The sequence below is a fragment of the Triticum aestivum genome, chromosome 1A (assembly GCF_018294505.1).
Source record: "Triticum aestivum cultivar Chinese Spring chromosome 1A, IWGSC CS RefSeq v2.1, whole genome shotgun sequence".
Taxonomy (NCBI): Eukaryota; Viridiplantae; Streptophyta; class Magnoliopsida; order Poales; family Poaceae; genus Triticum; species Triticum aestivum.
In genome coordinates this window covers 25,476,230-25,490,370 of record NC_057794.1, presented here as the reverse complement: position 1 = coordinate 25,490,370, position 14,141 = coordinate 25,476,230, and the positions used below count along the sequence as shown (strand labels likewise).

The 14,141-nt window shown below is 48.8% G+C and overlaps 1 protein-coding gene across 2 annotated transcripts; it reads right to left on the bottom strand.

The window, feature by feature from the left end:
• Positions 1–1,697: 1,697 nt before the first annotated feature.
• On the bottom strand, positions 1,698–4,079 carry LOC123078320 (uncharacterized). Of its 2 annotated transcripts, none has more exons than XM_044500817.1 (2): positions 3,726–4,079; positions 1,698–2,843 (listed from the first exon to the last, which is right to left on the bottom strand). In XM_044500817.1, the coding sequence occupies exons 1-2, from the start codon at positions 3,822–3,824 to the stop codon at positions 2,103–2,105; spliced, it is 840 nt and encodes a 279-aa protein (XP_044356752.1). In that variant the 5' UTR covers positions 3,825–4,079; the 3' UTR covers positions 1,698–2,102. The 2 variants fall into 2 exon arrangements, with proteins under 2 accessions (XP_044356752.1, XP_044356805.1); XM_044500870.1 differs by lacking the exon at positions 3,726–4,079 and adding an exon at positions 2,927–3,709.
• Positions 4,080–14,141: the final 10,062 nt, after the last annotated feature.

Genomic DNA, 14,141 nt, shown 5'->3' with positions numbered 1-14,141 from the left:
CAGCCCCCAGGGGGCCAGATCGGCCGCGCCAGATCAAACCCCCGCCGCAGCCGCCGCCGCAGGGCCGCACCGCCTCCTCCCAGCAGCAAAGCTACCAGATCCGCACGACTCCGCCGCCGGAGGCCCCGCCGGATCCAGATCCCCCACGAGCGGCGGCCCGCGCCGCCGAGACCCCGACCAGGAGAGGGAGGAGAGAGCCCCGCCGCTGCCAGCGCCGCACGGGCTTTGCCCGGCGGACGCCCTCCGGCAGCGGCGAGGAGGAGGGGTGAGCGAGGGCGGAGCCTTGCGCCGGCGGCGGAGGGGGATCTCCCGTGACGCGCTCGCGGGGCGCGTCGCGGGAGCGGGTTTAAACGAACCCTCTAATGGGGACACCGTTTGTGAACAATCATACTCTGCCACATTTGCCTCCGAATAGAAGTTACTCTGGAAATTGAACCTGTTTGTGCAAGTTCTGCTGATTGTTTTACCTAGTGCACATGACTTACTTAGATTTATGAGCTGATAATGCTAACTAAATGTGCAACGCTGCCAGCACTTTTACGATGCAGGTACACTTTATTTCTTTGGTATCATGCACGGCTGGCTGCTCTCAAGGCCAAAAATGTTTGCAGCTCAGTCCATACTCATGCAGGCGATGCAACTTGATCGAAGCATAAGATGTTTCATCTGCTCTTACCGAAACAAGTGAGCCAAGGACACATGTGAAAAAAAGTCTGTACGCATTGCACTCCCAGCAGGTCAGTTGCCTGCTTGTATGCACTGTACTCCTCCCAGCCATTTTTCTTCCTCTCATGCTCTCAACTTTGTTCAGTGTATGCATCGGCTAATCTGCTCATGTGAGCCCTAACCCTAACCTAGCAAAGATTAACAAAGTAATTAAAGGGAGCAGCAAACCATGGCTTCCCTTTCACTTGAAAAAGAAAGTGGGATAGTCAAGGAGGGAGGGAGGCTGTTTGTTTGTGTGTGTGTGTGTGTGCTGAAAACATGGTGATGTAGATGTGCACTGCACTTGGCCGGTGGGGTGCTGGTATTCGGCGCCGGCTCGCTCGTCACCCATGTTCTGCACAATTCAATGGAAAAAAGAAAGAGAGCGAGAGATAGATGCAGGGGAACAGGCCGTCGTGTTCCCGGGAAGAAAGAAGAACATTCATTTGGCAACGGACGGAAGCAGATTTTGTCTCTTCCCCTCTCTAGAATATTCCAGGTCTGTCCCTCCTCCCTCCCTCTCTCTCTCTCTCGAAATAGTTTACTTAAATCTTGTCTTGAAATTAATTATGGCACCTGTGTTTGTCTTCTGTCAAATAGTGCTGGGCATTTCCTGATCAACAGAGCTAGGATTTTAGAGATGGCCCTGCTTTTCCTGCGTCCGAAAATATTTGTCATCAAAATGGATAAAAAGGAATGTATTTAAAACTAAAATACGTCTAGATACATCTTTTGTCCATTTCGATGACAAGTATTTCCGGACGGAGAGAGTATAATTGTTGATACCTCTGGTGTTCATACTTATTTTTCTGTTGCATATTTTCTCGGGATTATTAGTCTGAAAATTGGAGTTGCTACTCTGCTTCCAACACTGGACAGGTTATAAACTATTAACATCAAAAAACACCGTACCATTTTTTCTTTTTCTTTGCATAAAAGTATGCATTAATCTGTGGAAAAGTAAATCATATACCAAAACCAAGCTACAAATAGGTAGGATAAAATTGTAAATTGACACAAGCCAAGGGCATGCCTGAGATCAGTGGAACCTAAAGTTCTCTTCTCAGCACAAAACAAAAGGACTATTGGCAATTTGGCTACCATGCATGCAAAGATATGAACAATCTCTCTCTCTCTCACTAAGACTCTCACAAGCACCAGACGAAAATTTGACAAGAGGTAAAAAAGAGGGTGAGATTAACCTTCCTATTTACACCAGGATTAACCACTGATGACTCTGCTACTATACTCTGCTTCTATGACGCTACTATAATGCAGTCAGCAACTAGCGCTGCCGTGTCACTGACAGGCGTGACATGGCAGCCAACCGCCGGGCCGGCGGCGAGGGGTCGGCGGTCGCTGGTGGAAAAGACGAGGCGCGGGCGGTGGAGGGACGGTCAATGCAGCCGGTGCCGCTTGGGGGCGAAGCCCCGCGACGGCGAGCAGCTGGTGGCGGCCATGGGCATGGCGGGCATCGCCGCCATCGGCCGCTTCATGCAGGCGCTGTTGGCGTTGGGGCCGTAGCCGGGAGCCGCGCCGGCGTTCGCGGCGTGGAGTGGCGTCGCGTTCATGTAGACTCCGCCGCCGCCGACCGGGAGCGTGTCGAGCGCGTGCACGGGCGGCGGGTTGCGCCAGCGCGGGAGCGGCCCGGCCACGAGCAGGTTCTGCAGCAGGGGCCCCGCCTCCATGACGGACTGCAGCAGCCGACCCCTCGGCGGCAGCGGCTTCTTCGCGGCGAGCATGTCGAGCACGGCGTCGGCGCCGCAGAGCTGCTGCTGCTTGGCCGGCGGGGGCGGGCTGGCGGCGCCGAGCTTGCCGCCCCCGCAGCGGCGCCGGTCGGAGGAGGTGACGGGGTCGAAGAAGGGGTCGACGGGGGACGACACGAGGCTGCAGTCCGAGTCGGTGACGCTCGACGTGCCCAGGGCCGGCGCCGGCTGGTGCACCGGCGGCGCGGCCTGCTTAGCCGCGGCGAGGAGCAGCTGCTGCACCTGGTCCCTCGCGTCGTCCCGCTCCTTGGCCACCTGGCGCACGAGGTCGGCGAGCTTGGCGATGCTCTGCTCCTTCCTCCGCAGCTCCTCCTTGGACACCTCCAGCTCCATGGTCGCCGCCAGCAAGCTCTGCTTCAGCTCCTCCACGCTCTGCAACCAAATTCCACAACCAAGATCAACATTTCCATCCTTCCCCCAAAATCAACCTCAAACACCACCGTTTCCGCACCAACCATGGTCTGCATACAATCTGAAAAAATCGGATGGGGGAATCAAAATCAATGATTCGATCCTAGGATCAAGGCGATGATGGGGCCGTGATTCACCAAGCACAAGGCGATGGCATGCACGCACGCACGACCCAAAACCAATCCTCGGAGCGGCGAATGATTTCGATTCCCTTCTTCCCGGCAAATGATTGCACCATGCAACAGCCGCTAGTGGAGGCATCCATGCCATGCCCGGCTTTGGCTTTGGCTTTGGCTTTGGGCTCGTCAAAGATCAAAGGTGAAAACAATAATAATCTAAGCATGATACCGGCAGTAAAAAACTCATCACCCTTTCCCCGTCTCGGGACCCAGCGCTGAGCAACAGCATGATTGCTGCAGAGCATCCCGCAACAGTGCCGAACTTTTGTTGAAAAGAGAATGGGGACGGGGAAAAGGCGGGCCGAACCGGACCAAACCCAACGAGAAAGTCAGTCAGTAAGTCTTCTACTCGAGCAAGTTAAGTACTACATAATTCCGGCATGGATCGGAGCATGGAAAATGCAGAGAGGGCGGGGAATTCCGGCACGCCAAGGCTTCTCGAGCCCCGGGCGAATTCGCTGCCTGCCTAACCCTTCTTGACCACGACAAGACACGCGCGCAACCCAAGGCGGCGCACGCGGCGGGCATTGCCGGCGGCCGGTCAGGAAATGCGGCGGCGAGGAGGGCGCGGGTTCTTGGCGGCCGGAGTTGGGGACGAAGGCGGAACAAAGATACAGGAGAGTAATTGCAGGGGGGGAGAAGGTTGTGGGGGCAAGTCACGCACCTCCTGGGGCTGCAGCTCCTCCTGGAAGGACCAGAGCGTGGAGAAGAGGGTGGTGTCCATGGCGTCGCCGAAGCCGAGGGGGAGCGGCTCCATTGCCATCGCTTCGTCGGTCCTTGACCTCCTAGCTCTCCGTCAGACCGTCACGCACTGCGCCGCGCCCGCCTTGGTCTCTGGCCGTGGACGGCTGCTGCTCGGTGGAGGAGGGCTGCTGGTGTTGGGGGAGGAGGGGAGGGAGGAGGGAGGTTTGATGGGAGAGAGAAATGTATATATAGGAGATCTGTGTGAGGTTTTGGGGAGGAAGGAAGGTTGGGTGATGTATGGAAAGGTTGGGGGGAGGGGAGGAAATTATGGAGCAAATGTTTATGGAATGTGTGATCAGCCTCTGATAACCTGCCATCTGTGGCTCCTTGCAACAAGGAGAGAGAAAGAAAAAAAAACTTTGAGAGAGAGAGAGGCAAGAGGGGCCAACCACTTTTCTGTCTCTTGTGTAGACAGAAAAAAGTGCCTGAAATTGTACTCCCTCCGTCCAGAATTACTCGTCGGAGAAATAGATAAAAATGAATGTATCTAAAACTAAAATACATCTAGATACATTCATTCCTCCGATAAGTATTTCCGGACGGAGGAAGTATATTTGTTTTTGACGGTGGAGGCTACACCTGAATTTATGTGTTCTCTTCTGAAAAAGAAAAAATATTTAAATGGAAAAGCCTTTTGGATCATGGGGTTTGAAAGACACAAAAATAGGATAAACATGTACAAACCAATGGAGGCTACACCTGAATTTGATTGTGTAGAAGTGGTATTGTCTTGCGGAAAAAAATGAAAATTTTGGATAGAGGTAATGCAAAACTGTGCACACATCTTCAGTTTTACAGCACAAAGCTATGGAGGTGCTGTTCTTAATTAAGGCAATTAAGGGTGGAACAAATGGGCTGTGTTTTTGAAGATGGGCAGCTTCCTGCTCTCTTCCCTCCAAAAGACCGAAGCCATACTTTTCAAAAATTTCTTGGTTGGCAAATTTGACCGGGTTAATTAGAAGGACAGTGCATCATTAGGTCATGACTGGTTTGTCTGCTGGATGAATTAGTTGTTGTTCCTCTGCATTTAGATCCCATGCAGAATAAATGCCCCCAAAATTATGGTGACTTGCAAAGCAGGGCTGTCTATAATTAATGGTGGTTAAACTTTTTTGAAAATATATTTTACCTGATTATGTATTTTAAAAATGCATTTGCATCCCTCTTCATTTTCTGAAAGTCCGGGTGCTCATACTTCTTGTTTATTATGGCTTAGTATGTTGCAACATTGTATAGTCCCCAAACGGTGTGAACAATGGCTGCAATATCTAATTCAGACTATCTTTTGGATACGACAGATGTCCATAGATATTGTAATGTGCATGTTAGTGCCTTAGTGGTACATTGTATTCTGAATTAAATAGACCAACAAACTCTGAAAGGTATCTGAAGGCCAAGGACTGATGGTACAATAATCTATAGGTTCATGTCCAGGTGCTCTTAACGTTTGGTTCATGAATCAAAACAAAAACAAATGTGTAGAATAATAGTATATTTTGAAAGAGATGATTGTGAGGGCAACGATCTGCCTGCCGCGTGTCGTTGCAGTCGCCGAGCTTATTGTCTGGCGCATCATTTTAAAGTAAAATAGAAAGATGAAAGAAAGCTCAGGATATTATATGTTGAGTGAGCTTGTGATGCGGAGTAAGTGTGGATAGTGGAAAAACTCATGGCACCCTTTATTTTGGCATGATAAAAAAAATTGCGGCCCAAGGAATAAATTTTTTGAACTCATAATCACGTACATGTAAACTCATAATAATTTGATGCATCTTTCTGTAGGTACCAAAAACTTTAAAATGTTTATGTACGAAGACTCGCATATAGGTGAAAATTTGATTATTTGTGATCTATTGATAAATTAATTATTAAGTTATTGAATATTTACAAATGTACATGTAAATTTGGAGACAAAAAATAAATCAACCTATGGTTGGATGATTAGGAGGACAGTGGTATTCCCAGCCCACCAGGAATCAAATACTGGCGCTTGCATTTATTCTGAATTTATTTTAGGATTTTCGGCGATACGTTTTCAGTGGGAGGAGACGTTCCCGTTGACTAAGAGGCGCCTACGATGACTTTGTAAAATCTCAAGATGACAATGTCAGCTCAGTCTCTCCGAGGTGCTCGTAGGGGTAAGGTGTGCGTGTGTGCAGTACACACGACATTACAGTACACACTTGACATAACAAAGTTGCACAAAAAATCATGGACTTTGAGAATGAACAATACATATGCTAAAAATCCATAAACTTTGTTTGTGTAGCCGTCAATTTTATGTATTTCGACCATAAAATTTACACACATATACACCATGTCTCTAGGTATATATATATATATATATATATATATATATTCAGAACTTTTGAAAACTAAAAAGTTTGGATTTTGGAAATTTTTCAAATTTAGGCCTCCATGGAGCTCGGTGTCCATTAGATTTGTAAATAAATAATCTCTTTTCCCCCCTTGTGTCGCTCCCTTGGGGCGGCTCGGGCGGAAACCCTAACCACCGCCGCCGCCCCCTCTCCCTCCTTACCCCTCGACGCACGTCGGCGGGCAAAGCCCGTCGGTGACGGGATCTGGCTCGCGCGCTCGCTGGGTTCGGGTGTGGCCCTCGGTGGTGGGATTTTTGGCGCTGCTTGCTGCAAGATCTGGAGCTGGTGTGACGGCGAAGCAGCGCAGCGGGGAGGAGGTGCGCGACTAGGGCTCTTGGGAGGAGATGGTCGCGGCATGGAGGCCCCTCCTGGAGGCGACGGGACGGGACAAGGCGTCCGCGGTTCGGTTTGGCCTAGGCGGCGTGGTAGGGCTCGACCACGAGTTGATGCGCTTGCAGCGGCCGAGCACGTCATGGCGCCCCCTCCTGGTCTTCATGGTCGTGGGTGATGGAGGTGGTGGCACAGGCAGGATGGGCCTGATCTGGGTTGTAGGGCCGCGACGCAGACATCTGCCTAGAGTTGGCCTAATGGCTCGGTGTGCGGTCCGACGAACCATGGTCGGACATGGAGGGAGCTCGGCGAGCTCTCAGCCGTGGAGGAGCTGGAAGTACGGTTGTGCGGGTCTCGGATGTTATCGACTTCTCGGCTATGCTGGCTTAGTGCTGCGGCGGTGGCGGAGTGCCAACTTGGATGGTCTGCCCCCAATACGATGGGCAGGGATGGAGGTATGTGGCGGTCCGAAAGAAATTCCTACCCGTTCTCGATCGGTGCTGGTGGCGACGGCGCCCGTAGGTGCCGTTCCCCTCCATGGAGGCGCTGCCAAGGTATGTCGGCATCTCCATCGCTTGCTTTGGATATTGGTAGCGGTCTTCGGGAGAAAGCCTAGGTTCGGAGTTGAACCGACGTGATGGTGGCGTCTTCTACGCCGGTACTCTGCTGGGAGCATCACGTTTGAAAGACACGGTCTTGAGGTTCCATGTTGCGCTACTTCCGGTGCTCGCCGTTGTCCAAGACGATCTTGAATGGTGCAATGTATGTCATCGCCGGTGAATCCAAGATAATGCCTTTAGTGGACCGACCAAAGTTCTGCCGTCTACTTGCCACCTCCTTTAGGCATCAAAGGGTGGATGGTGCGACAATAAGGGAAGTTCATCCGGAGTTGGTACTGTCTTCGGAGGTGACCGGCGCTGGTCAAGATGCGATGACGTTGATCTGATTTTGGACAGGCTCTTTTGTGCTTTGTAGTTGTGTTGTCGGTGTTTGCAGTTTTTCGGACTTGCCTGGTGTGGCGTGGTGTCTGCACTATGCTTATTTTTCGCAACAAGTTGTAGTTTTCTTGTAATTCAAATTCTGCCTTTTATGAAAATATTGTACGCTTACGGAAAAAATTGTAAATGAAAAAAGACAGTGGACGGAGGCGAAACTGAACCGGGCATGGCATGCATCGACGCGCTGGAGAGGAAATGGTTGCTACAGGCCGGGCATGCTAGGAGGCTAGCTGGCTACGAGCGTGGTAGCTAGACGTGCAGTGGAGAGGAGAGCTGACCTTTGAGTGTTTGACCATGCATGCATGGTGCCTGCCGGTGTGCTCTCCTCTCCTCTGCTCCGCTGGTTTTCTCTCAGTCGGCACGCTTTGCCAACACAGACAGGGTACGCCACGCAGGGGTCACAGACGCGTACCCGACCGCTCCATGCCCAGAAAACAAACCGTCTATTTTTCGCCCCGGGGGAAATGAAAACGAAGCTTTTCCCGCTCCGTTTCTCTTTGGCCCTATTTGGATCATGAAGTTGGAGCTAGTTTAGGTTAGTTGAAGGATCAAATAACCCAAAAGTATCCAAAACATGAAGGGTTAAAGTGGGTTAGTTTCATCTAACCCAACTATCCCGACGAAGAGGTGTTTATTTGGATTAGAGTGTGTTAAAAAATAACTCTAACTCTAACTGTGTTAGAGTATCTAAACAGGGCCTTTGTCCGCGTTTGTATGAAAGGCGCGTGGGGTGGTACTCTGCCCTGGCAGGGAGGAGACAAAAGTTTGCATGGGAAACGGCCTCTCCTCTTCACCTGCTTTTGGTTGGGTCGGCTGGAAGGAGGCGCGCGCCGGCCGGCAACCACCCAACCCGACCCCTTCCCACTTCGTTAATCTTCTCCCTCTGACCCTCTGTCGTGGTTAGCACTCCTACAGTCCTACTACTAGTACTAACACACGGCTAGCTAGCTCTAGCGCCGCTAAGCATCCGTCTCTAGCGCTTGGATCCTGGCGCGGATCTTCTCTTCTCTCTGCCCACTGCCCGGCCGTCCCGTGAGACGCAAACAAGTTTAGTACTAGCACGTACGGCACCGCTGCTACTTGGCTGTGGGGATGCACATGCATGCCTACACCACCCTTGAAAAATTTGCTTAAACCAAGCTCTTGGTGTGCTGATGGGGTTGCTATTTTTCTCCAAACAAAAGTTCTCCATGGCTTATTACCACCGCCTTGCTCACACAAGCCAAATGTTCATGCCATGCAGGGTGGAGCACCTCTGTTCATGCCTCTGGTGTTGGTTGGTTGGATCATATATATATATATATATATATATATATATATATATATATATATATATATATATATATATATATATATATATATATATATATATATATATATGCTGTTTTGCTCAGCATTAAGCTCACATCCGAGGGCATGCATGTATGAAACGCACTGGACAATGTGGGGAGTGCTTAAATAGTTATAGAAAAACCAAAAAGCTTGAGAGATAGTACAAGATCCACATGCACCGCCAAAGCACACAAACGTACAACGCTTTTCTTCTATAGGCCGGCTGCCTAGCTTCAGCTGCATGGCCTATGCTTATATTTAACCAGCAGAGAGGGGTGCCACTTAAACAGTGCAAGCTACCGGTAAATGGACAAATTCATCACCAACAAGCTAAACAGAACAAAACCAACGGGTAATGTGGTTAGCAGATGGTAGGGGCCATCAGCCATGCGAGGAGTCGAGAAGGCAAGTAGCTACTGCATCGAATAGTTAATCATATTCACCCATGAAAGGGCCATGCATCGCATGCACAGAGAGGGCCATAGGCTCGCCGTAGCCGGGGGGACACGAGCTATGAAGCACCGATACGGCGACACCGATACGGCGATACGAGTACGGTGATACGGGATACGGCAATTTCTAGAAACATCAATACGGCGATACGGCAAATATATATAAATAATTAATAAAATGACATGTAATAAAGGCAAAACATAATACAATGTGTGAGATGAGATCAAAATACTAGCCCATTGGATGCAGCCAAGCACATAGGATACAGGACACGACAAGCAGCCAAGCATGGACGCGACGCAATCATACCTTGTTGTTGCCGGCGACGTGCGGCGGCGACAGAGAAGACTCAAGTCACTCCATGCGGCGGCAAGGCGAGCCGGCAGGGTGGAGAGGCGATTCAAGGCGGCGGCGGCAACGAGCTACTGCAGGCGGCGGCGGCGGCAGCGCACTGCCTGCTGTCGCCAGATCCAATCCTTCGTGGTCGAACAGAGAGGAGAGAGCTGATGTTAGGTTAGGCTTGTGGGCTTCTATTGGGCTCAAGGCTGCCCGCGACGTGCTTGCCGTATCCCGGCCGTGTCCACAACGTGTCGCCACCGTATTGTGTTTATTTTCTTTTTTTTAAATCAAAAATCGGGATACTTCAGCGATACCTGTATCGGAGCCGTATCAGGCGTATCGAAATATCGGCCACGTACAGTACGCCGATACAGCTAATCTTGACGTATCGGTGCTTCGTAGGACACGAGATCCGGAGGGGTCACGTACCTTGGATCTCCCCATCCATCCGTCCATCCAGCCGTCCCTCTCCAGCTTTTGGTCCGAGCTACTACAATTGGAGTGGTAGTAGTAGATAAAGTTTGAGCTAGGGTTTTGGGGACTTGTGTGTGGGCCCGTGGCAATTATGGGGCGTGGCCATGTAGTGCACCCCTTTGGTCCTACGTGTTCCTTGCCTTTCTAGCAGCGAGGCTACTGTGTGAGCAAAGACATTTGTATGGTTGGGTGTAGGATCTTTTCAAAATTGGTCATTTCCAATGTTGACGTGTTGTCTTTGGATGCATATTTTTTTTCTCATCTTGACGTAGTAGAATGGAGAAAACCCATGCTTTTTATAAGAAGAGCAAAGAAATTGCTAGGAGCTAGACTCGCATGCGTGCAACATAAATGCCTGGGGATCGCTTTGTCAGCGCGGCCCGGGAGGAACAAACCCTAGGCTCGTGCCGCCTCTCCCTTCACTTTCTTTTCGACGACCCGTTGTCTGAAGAAGCTGCTAGGAAAAGACCGCACAGTAAATGGCGGTGACAAGGCTAGTCCAATGGTGGCTCGATATGTCGTTTCGGCTTCGTACCATAGGATTTGGATGGCATCACGGTGGCCATGTGTGAATGGTGGGCGTCTCCTATGGAGCTGAGCGATTGCGGTGTTGCGGTGCTGGGTGGTGGGAGGTTAGCGGTTCTAGTCTTCTATGTGGACAGCACGCTCATGAGTGTAGCCAGGTGAATCAAAAAAAAGTTGGTTGTCCCATGGTCATCCTCTCCTACAAGTTGTTGATCTTTAACCAGGTTGATGATATAGGCCAGGGTTCATGTGTGCTTACTTGCAAGGTGCTCCAGTGATAGTCGGCCATAAGGAACATCTTATCTCGAAGGTCAACGTGGTGGTGATAGCCGTAGATATCAGTGGTACAACTCATGAAAGGCAATATAATCTTAGTACTTTGGGTCCGTTCTAGAGATTGGGGTGCTTCGAACACTAGTTCATGCTTCCCGTGGTGAAGCCGCGATTTGACCATAACTGGTTGGATCCGACAATGACGATCGACACATGCACACTATCTCCCGGCTGATGGTGTTGGTTTTGCAGCCGATGATCTGTCCCTCTAGGATGAAAATCATTGATTTCGTTGTCACTTGTTGGAACTAGCAACGTAAATAATGCACGTTTTAGCCGAGGTGTTGCCGTGGAAGCTATGGTGACTTTGCTTGCCAAGGTGTTGCCCTGGAAGCTATGGTGACTTTGCTTGCTCTTGGATAGCACTCCCTCCTTTTATCCACACAAAGGCCACACTGCAAATTTGATCTAACTTTGACAATCAACTTGATCAACAAAATGTAGGTTGTATGCCACAAAAGTTGGATATGTGTGTAGTAGAGTATCTTCTAGACGCGGAGTACCATGCAACCGTGATTTGACACACAATTTTGACAAAAGCCGGGCCCGGTGCCAAAGCGGGGACGGCGTGCAACCCTAGTGTTTGGTTGTCTCCGTCTAGTGAGCCGGTTCTCGAGAGATGGTACGATGTGAGCGAAGACATCAGGAGGCAAGCAGCAAAGCATGCAGTCCTACTGCCCATGGGTTAAAAAGAAAAGAGTACAATATTGCATCTGCTCAACCCCGGCCGTAGCTCAAGAGCCTCACCAGTCAGCATGAGGTAATTTGAGCATCATGCTGACATGTATAGCCCCACAAAGCATGCAGACAACCGAGTGGTAATTATAAATTTGGAAGGCAAAAGATGTGTGCACCATGGTGCATGGTGCACAAAATTTGCTAGTAGTAGTCAACTGAGCCCCCCACACCAAATAAGACTTCACTGTAGCCGGCCGGGTCCATGGTAGAATCAAGGAGAGAACTTGATAAGAGCGGCAGAGTATGTGAGGGCAATGTGAGGCTGGATTACGGCCAAGCGGAGCTACCTAGCTAGGCCCGTGCTAGTGTTCGTGTAGGGCGTCGGTATGCATGGGACGAGACGTCGACCGGATTGGACGAAGGCGAGCAATATTATTGTATGGTTTCGGGCAGGAAACAGAAGCTGAATTCAGTGATGAGTCGAAGGAAAGACGGAGCTCGTCGGGGAAACAGGCGACCGTTTGGACCTTTCCCAAGGTTTTACTCCAACTGCTTTACCCGTCAAACCTAATCGTGCATGTGCACCGGCACAACACGAAACCCCACACCCTCCATTAATACCCTCCACTTGTCTTCAAAAGTTTCTGCTTAAGGCTGCTGCCAATGCATGAGTGCTTAGATGAGGTGCTAAGCACATTAAATAGCTTAGCAACTATACTCCCCAATGCATAGGTGCCAAGCTTATGGTTGCCAAGCTTGCTTCATTTAATGATTTAGCAACTAAACCTCTTCATGTATTGGTGGGCTTTCTTATTTTAAATGTTTTGCCTAGGTTCACGCTTAGCATCGTTTCTTCCTGGGTCATCATACTCATCTCTTTCTTCTTAAATAACTCGCCACATCGGATTTTTTGTCTACGTGGAAGGCTTAGCACATGTACAAGGTGGAGCATTGGGAGAGGCCTAATCTATCTAAGGCTAGCCATAGTGGGGGTAACTTAGGTAGTAACTTAACACACCCCAAGACAATTTTGCTTATGTGACAAGTATTTAATGAGGAGAGAGGTGCTTGGAGTAACATAATATGTTACTATAACATAGCGCTTCCCGAAGTAAAATGAGTCTATCAGGCAATAAATGAAACTATCTATGACACTACTAAGATACTTTGCACTATGGAGGTAGTAACTTAGACTAGTGTCATATGCATGACACTAGTATAAGTTACTCCTCACTATGACCAGCCTTATGCTACTGAAGCAACTCAGAAATGAGCTTGGAGATTTCTAGTATTTGCTTTGCACAAAAAGGAAAAGAAAAAGAAAAGACATTGAAACATGTTTTCCTTTGCAAAAACTATATATGATAACTTGATATAACACACGCATCATAACCAACTCTGGATGTGGAGACTCTCAAACCGGCTGTGATAGTACATGATACTTCGAGTTCTTTTACCGTACGTAATGTTGCTAACGACGAAAGCGAGAGTAGTATAAATGTTATCCGAGTACTATGTTAACTCTCTTCATTTCAAAATATAGACATAATTATATTCATTGAAAATTCTTTGACTATCTGATTAATACGGAATGTGTTTTTTTTGGTGGAATGTGAACGTGTTAATTAAGGCACATGAAACTCATTAGATTATTTTCTAAAAATAGTCACTTATGACTATGATTTTGCATGGATTTGTATTCAAAATAAATTTTCAATGGTACAATTTTTCAAGTCACGTGGTTTATATATTATTGATTTACTTGATGACCAAAGTTAAATACTGAAAAATGTGTGCACAATATAGGGAGAATTTATGATAAAAATATCACTATTATGTCACTTAATTTGTGACTTCCCGGCTAGCAAATGGTCACATTTTTAACAAAATATATGTACATGCGTCAACATTTCATCTCTTGAAATGGGCTTCCCCATGCTTTATAAATAAAGCTACATGGTCGAAATGATACAAGGTGATGAGTACACCCTCTTTGAAAGCAGATCAAAGAAAAAACCGACAATAGGAAGAGTAACAAGAACCAAGGCAGAATCACTACTAGATGCCACCAGCTTGATGTCAAGCATGATCACAAAAGTAGCCACATCCCAACAAAAAGCATCCTATAGCTAGACCACCCACAAAGAACGAAACACTGTTCATTTCCCTCCCCTAACCCTAGACGGCTAGAAAAAACTCTCCCAAACTTCATTAGCGAGCACATGGATTCACCTCCCCTTTGCCTGCTGCTCCAGCGGCCAGGTGGGGAGGGGAATTTCTATGCCTTCGCTCCAGTTAGTAGTTTAGGTTAGATTTTTTCTGTCCTGTCAGGTGTGGCGCTTCTTCTTTGATTTTGTCTTTCGAGCTCCGATTCTCCTCAAGCTCGTTCGTTTGGATGTAGTCGTCGGAGCTCCGGCATAGATTCCCGTCGTCTCCTTGGGGTGAGATTGGTGTGACCATGTGCAAGGGTTCAACATCGATGACTCGGCTCCAGGG